Consider the following 18533-nt stretch of genomic DNA (forward strand, 5'->3'; position numbering starts at 1 on the left):
AGAAGCCACCGTGTGCCTGCAGTGGAACCTAGTATTTAAATCTGACCTCTCCTCTTGTGAAACATATTGTKATTATTTACAATATTGTCAGACAATGTAGTCGGCAAACATAGCCTCTAGGCCCTCSGTTGAGCAAATACCCAGGGGGTTTGGTGTAATTCAAATGAACTAATCGTTCATAAGGGATTGACTAAACAAAGAGAGCAGACATACAGGTTCGTCTCGTGCACAAGGAATGACGTCCCAACACGATTCGATAAGATTAGTAGTTTGTAGCACAGCTGCATAACTTAATATAGCTGCCCTTTGTCTTGCAAACAGGACTTCCATTTCTGTAAATGTCTCTTCTGCAGGAAAACGAATAGGCGCCAACTGTCCAGCAACATTCTGAAACCGTCGAACCGTGTAGGTTACAAAATATACTTCGGTAAATCATTTCTATCCATCTTGTTTCTTTCTTGTTGACCTCGACGTGACATGAAAGTTGAGATCATAGCTTTTCGTTTAGTTGAATTGGGTTAGCTAACAAGCACGGACTCCGCACAAGCTCATTTGCTTCACTTACATCTCCGGTGTATTAGCAGGAACGGTTCAGGACCCGGCCTTCACTCTAAGCGCACAAACCCTTTACTGACCTCTCCAAATCTCTCATGTTATTGAGCCAGTGATGCCGAAATGCATCAAGTGCCCCATTGATGGCAAATATGCCATCCCTCTACTGCAAGACATAGGGGTATTTTCAAATATAACCTCAAACGAATTGCATGCGTTTTTTGTTTATGATCCTAAAATATTTTATATGCATGTWTAACCCCATAAAAAATGTGTAGGGTGTACTTTTATGGGGGATAGGTGATGCACAAGTATTATATAGAGGTAATAAATAGCATAATAATATTTGAACACAATTCAAATATCATTTAGAATTCACAATAATTCGCAATTCGGTTCGTTTCTGTCACTTCAAGAAAATCTGTCATTGTCGGGAAGCAAAAAATGATGTAAAAAATAAAGGCCTACAATTTTCTTTTNCAGCAATTTGTATAGCAGACCCTCATGCCAGATTGAGTCAAAAGCATTTTTGAAATGAACTTTAGCATGAGAAGACTTTGCCTTTGTTTTGGTTTATTTGTTTGTCAATTAGGGTGTGCAAGGTGAATACGTGGTTTGTCATATGGTAATTTGTTCTGCTTAGTGCTAGAGTGTCTCTTATTTTCTTTCCCAATCAAAATGTCTGTTGTGTTTTGTGCTATATTAGTTATGATGAAACAGACTATTTACATCCAGTGTCGATGCATCTAATCAAAAGTGAAATTGAGTTTACTGTTTTGGCCTATAGCTAGTATATACACAATTACCTAAAACAGTTTTTGGATTGTTTAATCATTTGAAATGTCTAGGAAAGTAATAGGCCATATATCGGCCATAGGTAGTCTATGGGCTATATTTTTGTAAACGATTATGTAATAATACCTTTCTATACAATTTTGACCTATTTTGGGTTTAGCGTTTTGCTTCATAGGATGCTATTACATTATGTCAAGAATATAGCCAACTTGATACACCATAATCAGCTCAATATTCTATCGGTTTCTATTAATAATTGCCACACAAACGATTAGGTTACGGAACACCAATCTATCATAATAATTGCAGTCTAATTTGACCGGCTTCATTCATATTGATCAGGTATTCATGATAAAAAGTTATCAGTCAATAGAAACATGATTAAGACAAAAACAATTTACCTGCAATTCAATGGACCCGAGCTGAAAATATTATTTGTCACCTGCTGTAAGCCAGCACATGCCATAGGCTATTCGAATAATATTTTGTGTGAATAGACATATGTATTGATAGCTATAAATGCATATTAATGTAAATACCGAAGTCATTCGTTTTTTTCGTTGTCGAATGCTTCTCTATGGAGCCATGATAATAGGAGCGCGCACGTTGGAATGAAAGTAGTGAGAGCGCGGTGGTCCCTAGCCATACCCTCTGACTGAAAGGTCCACGAGGTTGAGAGGTTTGGTTATTTGCATACAGAAACACACTGCACGGTGATGGGTATCTGCGGTAATAAGGCTACTTCTGGTAGCCATCACAGCACAATTGGTTTATTATGAACTATGAAACAACAGGTGCATAGACTACACATGAAAAGTAGAAGAATTTATCCAATCTGTACATTTTAATGAGATTTACGCTACAATTGTGCGAGGCAAACCTTGATGCAGGTCTGAGCAAAATTAGGAACAATGTTATCGAAATTAAATACTCTGGGCTTATAGCCAACAAGGGAACAAGAATAGAACAATATGCTACACAGAATAGGTATGCATTCGACAAGACAGAGAAGAGGACATTTATCAAGAAAACGTTTTTTTTAATTGGAAAATTAACAAAACCATGAGTAAAGATTAAACAAGATAATGTTTCAATAGGCCAGTCAGTATCTAGCAAACGTGACTGTTCTTCAGCACTTAACCATTCTACGGCCTTGCAATCTCTTTCTGCTACAGGGACTTCACCGCTATGTGCACAGAATTTAGAAATGATCTATGAAGTTTTACTTCACTTTTATAAAGATTGACAAAAGAGAACATTAGGTGAAGTTAACAGACATTTTATTTAACTGAAATAAATTCACCTGTTATTAAGTCAATAATAGCCTGCACCAAAGACATTCCTGGTATAAAAAAAGAATTAGGCAGTTTTATAGTGAGTGACTTGAAAGTCACGAAATCACCATTACATTTGACCCTTTTCAAATGTTCAGATTAGCCTACTCGCATAGCCTACCTCTGAAGCATTCGATGAGTTAAAACAGGTGAACTCGAAATCGTCTACCTGAGATAAAATGACCATTATAGATCAAAGTCTAAATGACAATGAGTTATTAACAACATTAGCATGCTACTGGTGATCCATCATTTTTGTTTTAGAAAAAATAAGGCCTTAATACGCATTTAATTGTCTTAGATGAATCTTGCTCACATCAAGACTGGATTGACATTGATTCGCGTTCTAGGAGGATATTGTGCTATATATTCTATCCATGAGCTGTCCAAAATTAAATGTAGGCTAATTGCAAATTATAAAAGTACCAGGATTACAAGTCAACAAGTGGCATTTGGCTGTCTTCCAATGAGTGACTCGTTAACCGCAGTGAACACAATGTCACTGGAAAACATAGGTAGGCTGTTTTTATTTCTTCACATCTACACATTTTAACATATCCATCCATTGTATTGTCAGAATGAAATGTAGTAAAGAAGAAGCAAAAATACATAACAGCTCATAAAAACGATATGGTGTAATGCACCCATTTGCCAACATGAGAAATCACACACATAAAAATGCAAATTGATCAGAATGTGGCAGGTTGGATGATGAACTAGTGTCTTCATTTTTGTGCCCGATTCTCCGTCTCGTGTCTGCTCCAAGAGCTCTCGAGTTAATAAAAAGGTTGCCATTTCATTAGGCTATGGCAACAGCGTTACCTAACTTCAACAACACTAGCTCGAGACCAAATAAACTTTWAAAATACGTTTCAAAATCAAGTCCATATCCGAGGTATTTATGAAGTTGACGTTTAAAGTTCAAACCATCTAGACGGCATCTTGCTGATCTTAACTAAAAAGTAGCATTTCCCTCAATTACCCCGGTAAAATGTCAATGGCCATTGTTGGATCGTTTGGCTCGTTGCTCCGCCCCTTGTGTTTGTCGTAAACCTGGCGCCTGGCTAGAGTAAACACAAGATAAGAGCGTCCAAGGCTCCCCTCCTTCTCCAAGGCGATCAATTGGATATCTCAGACGGACCCACAAGTACTCTATTACGTAGGTGTCCTGTGAGCAGTGAGGGGACAACAGCACCACAGTCGGGCTTGTTCCGCGTTCAGCCATATTCACCTGCGGGCTAAACCATGTCCTTGAGCCCAAAGCACTCAACTCCTTTCTCAGTGACAGATATTTTAAGCCCGATCGAGGAGACCTACAGAAAGTTTGGAGGAATGGACTGTACAGGGAACCTCGCGTCTCCACTGGGCGCATATCGACAGACTCCGGTGTCTCAACCGGGACTGCAGCAGCACTCCATGGGCCATAACACCGGGGTGGCGAGCGCTTATCACATGCCACACAGCGTCTCCCAYTTTTCCAGRGCCATYGGWGGKTACTGRAARGGSAGCATCGGMAATATGGGAGACCTCCCGTCMTACCAAGACACKATGAGYAACGGCGCAGCAGCAACTGCATGGTATAGCGCAAACACCGAACCCCGCTACCCAACAAGTAAGTTGAACAAGTAGCCTGTTACTTTTAAGAAATGCAATTCGTTTTGAATAACTTAAATGTAAACCACAACTTGAAATGGTGGATAATTGCATTGCGCACCACGATTCAATTCAAATCATTCTAACCGGTGTCTAATATTCATTTATTTAACTCTGTGCCATTAAAGTTTCTAGATTCATGGGGGCTTCCACTGGGATGAACATGACCGGGATGGGGACGTTGGCAGGGATGGATCCTACCAAATCCATGGTCACCTTGCACTCTGCGCCCAGGAGAAAACGACGGGTGCTGTTCTCTCAGGCCCAGGTGTACGAGCTGGAGAGGCGCTTTAAGCAGCAGAAATACCTGTCGGCACCCGAGAGAGAACACCTGGCAAGCATGATCCACCTGACGCCGACCCAGGTAAAAATTTGGTTTCAGAACCACAGGTACAAAATGAAACGCCAAGCAAAGGACAAAGCGAACCAGCAGATTCAACAGGAGAACGGCAGTGTGTGCCCACAGCAACAGTCACCGAGGCGGGTAGCAGTCCCGGTTCTCGTGAAGGATGGCAAGCCCAGTCAGAACGGATCCAGCACACCGACGTCTGGGCATCAGCAGGTGCAGCAGCAGAACGTCTCTAGTGGAGCGATGACAGCTTCGGGCAGTGCGGTGGTCAACCACCATCAGAATCAGCTGGTGCATCATCCGTTATCCACTGCTGAAGAACTGGAGGAAATGTCCCCCAGTCCCCCTATTTTACACAGCCAGATTAACATGGCTCAGACAGAAGCGGCTCTCCTCGAGTATACCAATAACATGGTCAGTTCAAACCTGCTTTACGGCAGAACTTGGTAGAAGGAAGAAATTAACATTTTAATTCGGGAGACAATAACGTCAAGTGGATTTTAAGCCGGAAAGACATTGGTCGTTGATGACATTGAGGACAACAGAAGCACCAGCATTTCTTGACATTTTGGAGATGCATGGTGCACCTATTATTAATTAACAGTCGACCGTGCGTGTATACTTTTGATCAAGAATATTTGATAAAAATGAGACTCCCAAGCGCTCCGTGACGGTATTATTCGGGTGTAAAAGGGAGTGAAGTTTTTGTTGGGATTCAATTCTTTAAGGACATATCAGTCCGAAGTATTGTAATATTTCGATGAATGAACCTTAACTGTATATAGCTAACAAAAATATTTCATGTGACTATGATTTTTGTTTTTAAACGAAATATTTGTAAAAAAAAATTTGGGTAAATTACAAAATGTGATTGCTGCTGCATAGCGTAAATATATACAAATCACATTCCTGTTAAACTTTAACAATATCGCTTGGCATGTAAGCATTACTGCTTATTTATGTTGATAGAATAATTATGAAGCACATTGACTGGAATGCATCGAATTTCACAGGTATAGCACAATGATTTCAAACAGATCTAATGTAATTAAATTATTCCAATGATATTGTACTTTACATTATAGCAATGTTACAATTTGTGTTGTTTTTTTCTTATTACCACCACACAATTATTGAAAGAAAACAGATTTAATAAATGTAAATTCCAATATTTTCTGCCATTACAAGCCATCCTGGTTAAGTGCWGGTAAACATTTAAGCACCTAGTCTACACAGCATGATAAAGTCCTGAAACGCAAGGCTATTTGCAGGAGATTAAATCCCTGTTCGGCTACTGTTTGGGCAGAAAAGGTCTATTATCAGGTGATAAAAGGTTAGAATTTCCAAACAACTGTAACTGCACTCAATTGTTTCAGATTGTCATTTCCAATAAATATAATTTCTTTGTTATTCCTGGGTTCTTTGTGACTTTGAAATACAGGCTAGCAAAAATGCTAATTAATGTGAGGCTAAATTAGCCTACTTGATAATATGACCCAAATTAAATAAAGGAATTGGCACAATTGAGACAAATAATAATAATTTTGGTGGGTGCTTATATTTGTCCTATTTCACACATGTACATATTATTGCATGTGTGAATTGCATATCCGAACTCCCCCTGAGACATCTTCACACAGTGGGGTGAAGGCCAGGGTTTGCCATTATCAACGGCGACCCAGGAGCGATTAGGATTAAGTGCCTTGCTCAACAGCTAATAACAGATTTTTTTCACCTTGTCAGCTCGGGGATTCAAACAAGCGACCTTTTCAGTTACTGGCCCAACGCTCGAACCACTAGACTACATGCTGCCCTGTACTGCATGATCCCAGTTTCAGCACCAAAACGCCAGCAAGCCGAAAAAGTACATTGTGCTACCTGCCCGCTAAAATACCATTCAGCCATTCATCTACCTATGAAAATGGACCGTGACGATTTAATTAAACAAGACAGGATATAAAATAGGATGCTATCGGTTAATGACATTATTACGCCTCAAAAACAAAGGCCTGATGCAACTGCCGTCGAGTTCGCCTATCTAAATTAATGACTAAGGAATTAAGTTGATAAAAAAACCTAAATAAACCCATTATCTAAAGTGTTTTTAACTCCTTAATGATTTAGGTATTTTGAGTTTACAAACAAATGAGAATTATTTTTTCTATGAATGCACGACAAAAAAAAGCTAGAGGTTGACAGAAATCAGCAGAAATGTGATTCTAAAAACCAAAAGATGTAGTTGATGCAAAAAGCTGAATTTGGTTTTATTTCAGAAAATAGAGTAACTTGTACACTGAAATATGGAGCTAATCTTTCCAAATGAATTGACAATGACAATTGTCTTGACTGACTTGTATTTCACAAATTTTACAGGTATTCTTAAAAATGCATTACATAAAAGAACATTTTAGGTAGAATTAAAAACAAAAACATCTTACAAGTAAACAGCCTGAAAAAGACGTGTATTGCGAAAAAATTAAAAATTAAAAACCGCCTTCAGCACTACTAGGTCTGAATTTAACTCCAATTGTATTTTCCTTCTGGGGGTGGCAAGTGGTAATTCCGTCCAGAGTGGTATCCCTGTAAAACACAGAAAACAAGGGCCAAATCAGTCAGACGTGCAGCACATGAAATTTGAGTATGAAGATCAAAGATGTCAGACATTTCAACAGTTTGCTTCATACTAGTCTTCTTCTAATGTATATTTTGAGAGGCTGAATTAGTAGTTACCCTCTGTCTCCCTGCCATACAGTGCCTTGCAAAAGTATTCACCCCACTTGGCATTTTTCCTATTTTGTTTCATTACAACCTGTAATTTAAATTGATTTTTATTTGGATTTCATGTAATGGACATACACAAAATACTCCAAATTGGTGAAGAGAAAAAAATAACTTGTTTCAAAAAATATATATATATAAAAAATAAAACAAATAAGTGGTTTGTGCATATGTATTCACCCCCTTCGCTAGGAAGCCCCTAAATAAGATCTGGTGCAAACAATTACCTTCAGAAGTCACATAATTTGTTAAATAAAGTCCACCTGTGTGCAATCTAAGTGTCACATGATTTCAGTATATATACACCTGTTCTGGAAGACCCCAGAGTCTGCAACACCACTAAGCAAGGGGCACCACCATGCAAGCAGCACTATGAAGACCAAGGAGCTCTCCAAACAGGTCAGGGACAAAGTTGTGGAGAAGTACAGATCAGGGTTGGGTTATAAAAACAAATTCAGAGACTTTGAACATCCCACGGAGCACCATTAAATCCATTATAAAAAAATGGAAAGAATATGGCACCACAACAACCCTGCCAAGAGAGGGCCYCCCACCAAAACTCACAGACCAGGCAAGGAGGGCCTTAATCAGAGAGGCAACAAAGAGACCAAAGATAACCCTGAAGGAGCTGCAAAGCTCCACAGCAGAGATTGGAGTATCTGTCCATAGGACCACTAAGTCGTACACTCCACAGAGCTGGGCTTTACAGAAGAGTGGCCAGAAAAAAGCCATTGCTTAAAGAAAAAAATAAGCAAAAACGTTTGGTGTTTGCCAAAAGGCATGTGGGAGACTCCCCAAACATATGGAAGGTACTTTGGTCAAATGAGACTAAAATTGAGCTTTTAGGCCATCAAGGAAAATGCTGTGTCTGGCGCAAAACCAACACCTCTCATCATCCTGAGAACACCATCCCCACAGGGAAGCATGGTGGTGGCAGCATCATGCTGTGGGGATGTTTTTCTACCGACAGGGACTGGGTAACTGGTCAGAATTGAAGGAATGATGATGGCACTAAATACAGGGAAATTATTGAGGGAAACCTGTTTCAGTCCTCCAGAGATTTGAGACTGGGACGGAGGTTCACCTTCCAGCAGGACAATTTTTATTATTTTTTATTTCACCTTTATTTAACCAGGTAGGCTAGTTGAGAACAATTCTCATTTGCAACTGCGACCTGGCCAAGATAAAGCATAGCAGTGTGAACAGACAACAGAGTTACACATGGAGTAAACAATAAACAGTCAATAACATGGTAGAAAAAAAGAGAATCTATATACAATGTGTGCAAAAGGCATGAGGTAGGCAATAAATCGAATAATTACAATTTAGCAGATTAACACTGGAGTGATAAATCATCAGATGATCATGTGCAAGAAGAGATACTGGTGTGCAAAGAGCAGAAAAGTAAATAAATAAAAGCAGTATGGGGGGTGAGGTAGGTAAATTGGGTGGGTAGTTTACAGATGGACTATGTACAGCTGCAGCGATCGGTTAGCTGCTCGGATAGCAGATTTTTAAGTTGTTGAGGGAGATAAAAGTCTCCAACTTCAGAGATTTTTGCATTCGTTCCAGTCGCAGGCAGCAGAGAACTGGAAGGAAAGGCGTCCAAATGAGGTTTTGACAATGACCCTAAGCACACTGCTAAAGCAACACTCGAGTGTTTTAACGGGAAACATTTAAATGTCTTGGAATGGCCTAGTCAAAGACCAGACCTAAATCCAATTGAGAATCTGTGGTATGACTTAAAGATTGCTGGACACCAGCGGAACCCATTCGACTTGAAGGAGCTGGAGCAGTTTTGCCTTGAAGACCGGGCACAAATCCCAGTGGCTAGATGTGCCACTTATAGAGACATACCCAAGAGACTTGCAGCTGTAATTGCTGCAAAAGGTGGCTCTACAAAGTATTGACTTGGGGGGGGGATGAATAGTTATGCACGCTCCCAAGTTCATGTTTTTGGTCTTATTTCTTGTTTGTTTCACAATAAAAAATATTTTGCATCTTCAGTGGTGTTCTTCAGAGATCAAATGATACAAACCACCCAAAAATCTATTTTAATTCCAGGTTGTAAGGCAACAAAATAGGAAAAATTCCAAGGGGGGTGAATACTTTTGCAAGCCACTATCATACGCATGCAAAATAACTGATCACTATCCACATAAACAATGTTCTGACTTAAAGCCATAAACAAACATCAGTAAACAAACATGTGCATTGTATAGGTAAGCGCTCCTAATGCTCTGGAGGCGTGCTCCTAATGCTCTTGGAGGCGCGCTCCTAATGCTCTGGAGGCGCGCTCCTATGCTCTGGAGGCGCGCTCCTAATGCTCTGGAGGCGCGCTCCTAATGCTCTGGAGGCGCGCGTCCTATGCTCTGGAGGCGCTGCTCCTAATGCTCTGGAGGCGCGCTCCTAATGCTCTGGAGGCGCGCTCCAATGCTCTGGAGGCGCGCTCCTAATGCTCTGGAGCGCGCTCCTAATGCTCTGGAGGCGCGCTCCTAAGCTCCTGGAGGCGCGCTCCTAATGCTCTGGAGGCGCGCTCCTAATGCTCTGGAGGCGTCTCTAATGCTCTGGAGGCGTGCTCCTAATGCTCTGGAGGCGCGCTCCTAATGCTCTGGGGCGTGCTCCTAATGCTCTGGAGGCGCGCTCCTAATGCTCTGGAGGCGTGCTCCTAATGCTCTGGAGGCGCGCTCCTAATGCTCTGGAGGCGTGCTCCTAATGCTCTGGAGGCGCGCTCTTAATGCTCTGGAGGCGTGCTCCTAATGCTCTGGAGGCGCGCTCCTAATGCTCTGGAGGCGTGCTCCTAATGCTCTGGAGGCGCGCTCCTAATGCTCTGGAGGCGTGCTCCTAGTAAGGTGGACATTGTTGACGTCAATAATAGTTACGATCCAGGAAAAAGTTCCAAAAGGCCTAATTCCTGGTAAACAGGAGTTAGTGCACTAAAACAGGCAAAAGTCACTTATTTCGCACAGGCTTAATTCCATGATCAAATTAACACAGGTAGGGCTGGGCGATATGGCCAAAATCTCATATCCCGAAATAGGTAATTTCATATCCCGATAACGATACATTTCACGATATACACATTTCCTGTAAATTCAATGAATAAATAGTATATATAAAATGACCACATGTAAAGGCCTATTTCTTATTACATTTTGAATTATACTCAACAAATAAAAGGTATTTGCATTTGGTACCTTGGGTCGAGTGTTAGCACCAACTCACGAAACCCCCATTTCTCGACCGTGTAAATTGGGGCCATGTCTTTGCAGATGTAAGTTGTAACGGCAGCTGTTATCTCCTTCCATCTTCGTGATTCTTTGCCATATGGTGTGCCGCGGGCAAAAGCCCCTTGCAACGTCTGAGTCGGGGGTTTGTTTTTAGCCCTCGACTGTACTTTTTTGGGTCTCATCCATAGACTCTCCYTACTGTTTCACATGATTCTTGCGTAGGTGGTAAAATAGGTTAGTGGTGTTCGAGTTTGTTGTCGGGACCGGCCTGCGGCATATTTTGCGGAGGTTGGTTTTCTGGTCCGTGTCAGGCTTTTGATACCCAAACCACGTCTATGCGACCGAAGCGGCCCCTCTTTTAGGTACGAGCTCCCTGTCTACGTGCCACGTTCACTCTCCTCCATGTTTGTTGGTGTTGCAAATGTCCTTCCACACGACACGTGTGGAGGAACGCAAAGTGTCGTCCAATTGACAAAAAATATTGCTGTAAAGAGTGTGATTTGCGACACAACGAAATAAACGATAGAGCATAATAGGAAACGATAGCTGTTTTTCTATCGTCACACGATATAAATCGTCATATCGCCCAGCCCTAAACACAGGTATATTGACATTGAGGTCACGTCTTCCTCATTGTTGATGTCATATGTTAGTCCTAAATYAAGTCAGCTGAATAATGTAGTTACCGGTTGTCCTCCACGGTCTCCTCTGCGGTCGTCCTGACCACGCTGCTGATGGTAGCCGCCCTGGCCCTGCCCCCCTCCGTGGCCTCCTCTCTGCGTCGACCGGTCCCAGCCATGCCCACCACCATACTGCTGCCTGTGTGGGTACAAACATTGTTGTTTTGGACTTTAATGACTTATTTAATTTGTTAATTTCTGGACTGTAGGGTCTACATCACAAATCAACTCTTAACTGCCATGTTATAGAAGATGACTAAACTAAATCACCGCTAACTTGCAATAATTTAGATGTTATCAGAAAGTAAATTAGACAAACCAGAACTTAAAACAGCTAACCAATGAACCGTTCAAGTCATCATATCAGAATATAGTACAATAAAAAATTGTTTCATAGTTTGCCGTATTGCACATTGCTCTACGTTAGATGTATTTTTAAAATCGGCATTAGCACAGTTTACATTTATTCAGAGGGACTTACAGGAGCAATTAGGGTTAAGTGCCTTGCTAAAGGGCACAGATTTTTCACCTAGTCGGCTCGGGATTCGAACCAGCAACCTTTCGGTTAGCGGCCCAACGTTCTTAACTGCTAGGCTACCTGACGCCCTGCATGATCCAAATTTCAGCTCCAAGACACCAGCAAACCGAATAAGTAGATTGTGCCGATTCATATCTAAATTCTGACATCTGTATGTGCCTTAGCCTTTCAGTACGTTTACATGCACAGTAATAACTCAATATTAAAACAAATGGCAGCAGGCTGAGTATGGCAGTCATGTAAACGCCTTACTCTGCTTATTTTAAATCTGCGCAAGGTCATAATCGAAGTAAGCACATGCCAATTAAAACACCTGGTTTCTGAGTAACCTTTCAAATTAGGACATGTAAAGGCCTTAATTAACAGAGGTCTAGTGGTGTATTTGATCTACGCATGTGACAGCACCGGTAGTGCAAGCTTCCCTCTTATGCATGAGTGAAGTGAGATCGGAAAACTGAAAGCATGCACTTAGTTTTCATATAAACTTTATATGTCCGAATATGCTTCACAAAAAAAATTTGGTCGCGATTTTCTGCATTTATCATAGTCCCCTCGTAGCCTGATTTCAGATGTGTCCTTGTGAACAATATTAGGGAAATTGCAAAGCTTGTAAAGGTTTAAGTCAAACTATTATATTAATCTGACTATCCGCAATTGTTTTGTGTGCATGTTAGCGTACTCATAGACAGTTACAAACACATTAGCCATGCTGGGCAATTTAGGCTTCAGGCCCTCCCTGCTCCAGTCCTACCCATTATTCAGTCTAAATATGTCAAAGCGCCTAATCAGGAGCAAAAAACCCCCCCAAACCTTTTCCAGTTCTATTGATGCAGCTTTCAATTGACCATGGTGACCTAGCAACATCCCTGCTAATTAGTATCGACTTGGAGATTTAATTCAGAAAAAAAAAATGGCCACCCATTTCACATGAATAAAAGTATAAGAATATTAAATGTATGGCAAAGTATGAAATAAACCAGACATTTACAAGTGACTTGAATCGTGAATTGCACTCATCCCTAAAATGAGGACGCCACATTGCATGTGTGTGACGCCCACACCATCACTCCAAGAATAATGCCTCAGCAATGTGTCCATCCATAAGCCAAGCCACCATATTAAGTCTCATATTATTCACTACAATGGCCGAAGGAAGAAGTAGGAGCCGTCCTAGAAGGGCCCATCCCTCATTATTGAACCATGTCACATTCATCCCCAATGCCAGACTTAGCCGTGCACTGGAATCCGTAATCCCTCCTACAGGTTTCTTATGCATGTAATTTCAGTCCAGCTGGTATAAGTAGTTATAGAAACAGTTTTCAGTTCACCACTAATAACTAGTGACCTAAGGTGACAGAGAGCCACAATGGACCTGGAAGGCCTGAAAAGTTGAACCAAAGAAGCTGATTAGTCCTTCAAGAGGTCTGGAGAAAGAATCAATGACGGGTCTGTGCGGACACTGTGGCGCCGAAATGATACTGCCGGAGCAGTATTAGTGATGCCTCATTAAGTTGGCCAAACCTCCTCAAGAGAAATTTGTTTAGCGCTCCCAAATTCTTAATTCATCTCTAAGCCCCCCCCTGGTGAAGCCCAGTGGCCTCAACTAATAAAGCAAGATGTTTCATCTACCTGTACATTTAGTGTGACTCAGTGGTCCCCCACTAAAGCACTGGAACAGTTTCTACTAACCACATATTACGCTAAACCACATGTGTAGTAAAAAAAACAAATGTGTATCAAGGTTAACTTAATATGCTGCACCCTTAAAAAAAAAAGAAAAGAAAAAAGTACTACATCGGTTTATAAAGTTTATATAAAATTCTACTGCATAGAACTTAGCAGGCCAAGGAGGCCTGGATGAGGCCAAGGATGAGGGAATACCTTGTAAATACATGCCTATGTATAAAAATCAGACAAAGCCGTAGACTCACCTTGGATATTGCTGCGGAGTGTTGTATGGGGGAGGTGTCCCTAGAAGACCCTGCTGCCTAGAATCTGTGGGTGACAAAATACTTTAAAAGAAAAAGGGCCCCAACACACTATTAAGTGAACATAACGAGCGCAACTCTTAAAGAGCAATACTTTAAGTTCATCTACCTAAGAATTTTGTTCTGATGAGTTGCCATCAGTGTAATTTCTACACACACACACACACACACACACACACAATTGCATAGATAAAATCAGCTATGAGATTTGTCTCAGCAGAGTGTAAATGCTAGATTGAAAAAATTAGACACCACTTAATAAAAAAAAAGAATAATAAGACAATCCCTTTGAGTGAAAGTTAAAAGTTAAAGCTGCTGCACAGAATGTTTGCCAATCAATAGGGAAACTCAGGTTCGGTATACAACACTGCGACAGCATGTCAAAATGTACAAGTTAATTAACCCAATTAATTTCAGCTTTAACCTCAATATCAAACCCATAAATTTCAATCTTAAAACTGATCCAAGAGATAAAACAATCCCAAAGATAAAATGAAGCCCATTGAAGCACTAAATCACAATAAGATTTGAGGTGGGTGGAAAAGAGAAAAAAATGCTTCATTTGCATTCCTTCCTTCAGGAAAATGAAATAAGCATTCAGTGGGCAGCATTGTGGATGGCTCAAGTACCCCTGGTTCTAGCGCAGCGAGCCCCTTTGAGAGCCGCTTCTTCTAGATCCGCTGTTGCCAAGGCAATGACCAGCTGCAAGCCCTGGACTTGTTTGTTTATAGGGGCAGGCCTGGTGAGTGGCTGAGACGGGAGGAGAGGGGGCGGGGTGAAATGAAAAGAACTTCAGCAAAGAAAAGCCAGTCATTTACAAACCTGGATTGGAGGCTGGTGTTAAAAGAAATTTGATAAGAGGCGATGGGATCCCTGGGAAATAAACACGTTTGGCCTGGTGGTACAATACCTAGTGCTCAATGTTATTACACGTAGAGAGTTTAACATGGTCTGAGATGACCAAGAGAGAATATAGACTGGTTGGTCASTCTGACTTATGGTGGAGTAAAGTAGACCACAAGCCAACATAACTGAGCAAATTAAGGTTTTCAGATGTATAGTTTTCAGCCACTTGAGAAACGTAGAAAAAATAACTATGTATAACCGAAAAATACCAACAATGCATAACTGTTTGTCCAGACGAAGTGATTAGGTTGGATCTGTAGATGAGTAAATCTTGACAGTTAATAATCTCTTGGACCAACACAACCTTATTGAGGACCACCCACTCTGGCCTGCGTCTTCTGTCCTACTCTGATGACCAGCAGGCAGTCACTCAACGGAAGAATTACAAGTACACACCTGTCAATCWCCTTAATTAACAATGCTCTAAAACTCTAGAGCCCTGGGCCATGTGATACAAAAGACAACYAAGGATTACACCTAAAATCCCCCGGTACAATATACAGTCACTGTATTAACCCAAGGGATTACAACTAGCTCAAACCAACTCACATGTCCCCCAATACACATGTTCTTCCATTACTCTAGTAAACAGTTGGTCAAGTTCTAGGTCTAGAACTTACAGTTTGGAAATATAATTCCATGGGATAAGACCATTAAACTGAAACTTTTAAATGGTGTGACAAAGTTGCTGCTAACACAATGTGACTGGACGTCAGAAGACTAATGGCGACCAGCGGTGTCTCCCCGGTGGGTCATTACACAGCAGCCATTTTGAATAGGCACAACAAAACCCCACAGCATGTTTCAGAGACAGCGCGTTGACACATCACCACATGGGGGTAGAGGTGCAGTCAAAGGGGAAGTTAACTTTGGTTTCAACCCTCCCTAGTCTACCACACATCCAATCAAATGGGATCCTCCCAGAAGGCTTTTATCAGAGGGGCCAGTGTGTCCAGAAGCACTTGACAATCTCATTACCACCCCCAGTCTCCCAGAGCAGCTAGCACCACTAATCAGCAAACGGGGACACCGGGAGGGACACAGSAGCCCCCCCAACCCAACACAAAGGACCCAGCCGGACCAGGGTGATTACTGACAACCTAGTGGATCCTCTCAGAGAGAGACAGTTAACAGCAACAAAAGCATGTCTTTGAACTCCGAGCACACTACCGTCCTAGAGTTGTTTTCTAGTCTGGTCTCAATAACTAGTCAGGCTAATTGTGCTGTTGGGACCGATAATGCCAAGTCTGCATGTATACAGTGCCTATAGAAAGTCTACACAGCACTTGAATTTCTACACATTTTGTGTTACAAAGTGGGATTAAAATGGATTTAATTGTACATTTTGTCAATGATCTATACAACATACTCTGTCAAAGTGGAAGAACAATTCTACTATATTTGAAAGACTAATGAAAAATAACATTAATATATCTTCATTAGATAAGAATTCACCCCAGAGTCAATACATGTTAGAAACACCTTAGGCAGAGTCTTCTTGGGTAAGTCTCACCTGTATTGTGCAAAAGTATTCTATTTAAAATTATTCACGCTCTGTCGAGATGTTGGGGATCATGGCTAGACAGCAATTTTAAAGTCTTGCCATAGATTTAAGCATATTTAAGTCAAAACCGTAACTTGGCCACTCAGGAACATTTTCTGTCTTCATGGTAAGCAACTCCAGCGTAGATTTCGCGTTGTGTTGTATGTTATTGTCCTGTTGAAAGGTGAATTCCTCTCCCAGTGTCTGGTGTAAAGCAGACTGAAGCAGGTTTTACTTCAGGATTTTGACTGCGCTTAGCTCGATTTCTTTTCATCCTGAAAAACTCACTAGTCTTTGCCGATGTCAAGCATACCCATAATATGATGCAGCCACCACCATGCTTGAAAATGAGGCAGTTAAGTTACTCAGTAATGTGGTGTTTCCCCCCCCAACATAAGGTTTGCATTTATGCCCAAAAGTGTATTACTTAGCTATGTTTTTTTACAGTATTACTTTAGTGACTGGCTGTATATTTTTATTCTATAGATTTGCATTCTTCTTTTCACTCTAATTGAAGTCATTACTGTGGAGTCCCTACACTCACTCTCATTGAAGTCATTACTGTGGAGTCCCTACACTCACTCTCATTGAAGTCATCACTGTGGAGTCCCTACACTCACTCTCATTGAAGTCATTACTGTGGAGTCCCTACACTCACTCTCATTGAAGTCATTACTGTGGAGTCCCTACCACTTCATTGAAGTCATTACTGTGGAGTCCCTACACTCACTCTCATTGAAGTCATTACGTGGAGTCCCACACTCACTCTCATTGAAGTCATTACTGTGGAGTCCCTACACTCTCATTGAAGTCATTACTGTGGAGTCCCTACACTCTCATTGAAGTCATTACTGTGGAGTCACCGCAATGTTGTTAATCCAGCCTCAGTTTTCTACCGRCACAGTCAATGAACTCTGTAGCTGTTTTTATAAAATCCCTAATGGTCTCATGGTGACATCCCTAAGCAGTTTCCTTCCTGTCCTGCAGCTCAGTTCAGATGCACGGCTGCATCTTTGATTTGTCTGAGTGGTTTAATACATCAGCCACAGCATCATTTCCATGCTTAAAGACATATTCAATGTCTGATTTATTGTTACCCATCTACCAATCACAGCAGTTTCTTTATGAGGCTTTTGAAAAGCTCCCTCGTCTTTGTAGACGAATCTGTGCTTGAAATTCGATACTTGACTGGGGAACCTTACAGATGTATGGGGAAAGAGGAAGGGGGTAGTCATTAAAAAAGTAATGTCAACCCCCATTATTTCACACAGAGTGAATTCATAACTTGATTTGTTAAGCCAGATTTTACTTCTGAACTAGCTCAGTTTTGCCTAAACAAAGGGGGTGAATACTAATAATTTTTGTATTAATATAAAAATATATATTTTCACTTGACGTGTATTTTGTGTAGATCAATGACCCCAAAAAAGGACAAATCTATTTAAATCCCACTTTGTATACAACAAAATGTGAAAAGTTCAAGGGGGTGTAGACTTTCCATAGGGAATGTGGTTAWTAATCTCATTAATTATAACAATTCATAATCATGAAACCTGTACATAAATTAGTTGACCAAAATGTCTAGATTCTCTTATTACGGATGGGCATGGGAATAAATACTACAATTATTTCTACAATTATTTCATGCAAATTGCTCTTACTGACATAATGTGTAGGCCATCTGGTTATTCAAGGAAAGTGTCAAAGGTACAGTAGTTGGTGAAATTAAGCAGTTACAATTCACATCAACTAAATGTTAATATCAAGCCGCCAGAAGTGTAGGAATAATTACATCTCTTCAGGAGGACTAGAAGAACATGAATAAAAAAATCCCACCGTCACGTAAAGTGACAATTTGAAGAGAAACAGGCCCACAATCACAGATGGGCCAGAGTATTAACCCTGATTGCCTTAATCAAAATAACTCTCATATAGAAAAAGAGAGGATGAAGTTCGGTCCTACACTGCTAATTGGCAAGTTTACCATCAGGAATAAACAGCAGAGGCCAGGGGAGGCACTGGCTGCCACAATCCGAAGGAACCAAGGCTTATTTGCATCAAGTGCCACCATAATAGTCTCGACTCCCCCACAAGCTATCAGCAGACAGATGAGATTATTCATCCATTTGCAAATTGGCACATCAAAGTCAAATTGGAGAACCGAGCCAGCATCCCAAATGACAACCT

At 41.0% G+C, this 18533-nt stretch overlaps 1 protein-coding gene and 1 pseudogene across 4 annotated transcripts in view; one reads left to right on the forward strand and one right to left on the reverse strand.

The window, feature by feature from the left end:
- The first annotated feature begins 3833 nt into the window (after positions 1-3833).
- On the forward strand, positions 3834-5233 carry LOC111954158 (homeobox protein Nkx-2.4-like; annotated as a pseudogene).
- A 1689-nt stretch (positions 5234-6922) lies between these two features.
- Positions 6923-18533, reverse strand: part of xrn2 (5'-3' exoribonuclease 2) — a 40541-nt gene continuing 28930 nt past the window's right edge. For all 4 annotated transcript variants that reach the window (XM_023973664.2, XM_023973663.2, XM_023973667.2 and 1 more), the window contains 3 exons: positions 13841-13904; positions 11378-11510; positions 6923-7263 (listed from right to left, as the gene is read on the reverse strand). In XM_023973664.2, coding sequence (XP_023829432.1) covers positions 7201-7263; positions 11378-11510; positions 13841-13904 — 260 coding nt within the window. In that variant the 3' untranslated portion in view covers positions 6923-7200. The remainder of the gene's footprint in view (positions 7264-11377; positions 11511-13840; positions 13905-18533) is intronic.

The sequence above is a fragment of the Salvelinus sp. IW2-2015 genome, linkage group LG28 (assembly GCF_002910315.2).
Source record: "Salvelinus sp. IW2-2015 linkage group LG28, ASM291031v2, whole genome shotgun sequence".
NCBI classification, from domain to species: Eukaryota; Metazoa; Chordata; class Actinopteri; order Salmoniformes; family Salmonidae; genus Salvelinus; species Salvelinus sp. IW2-2015.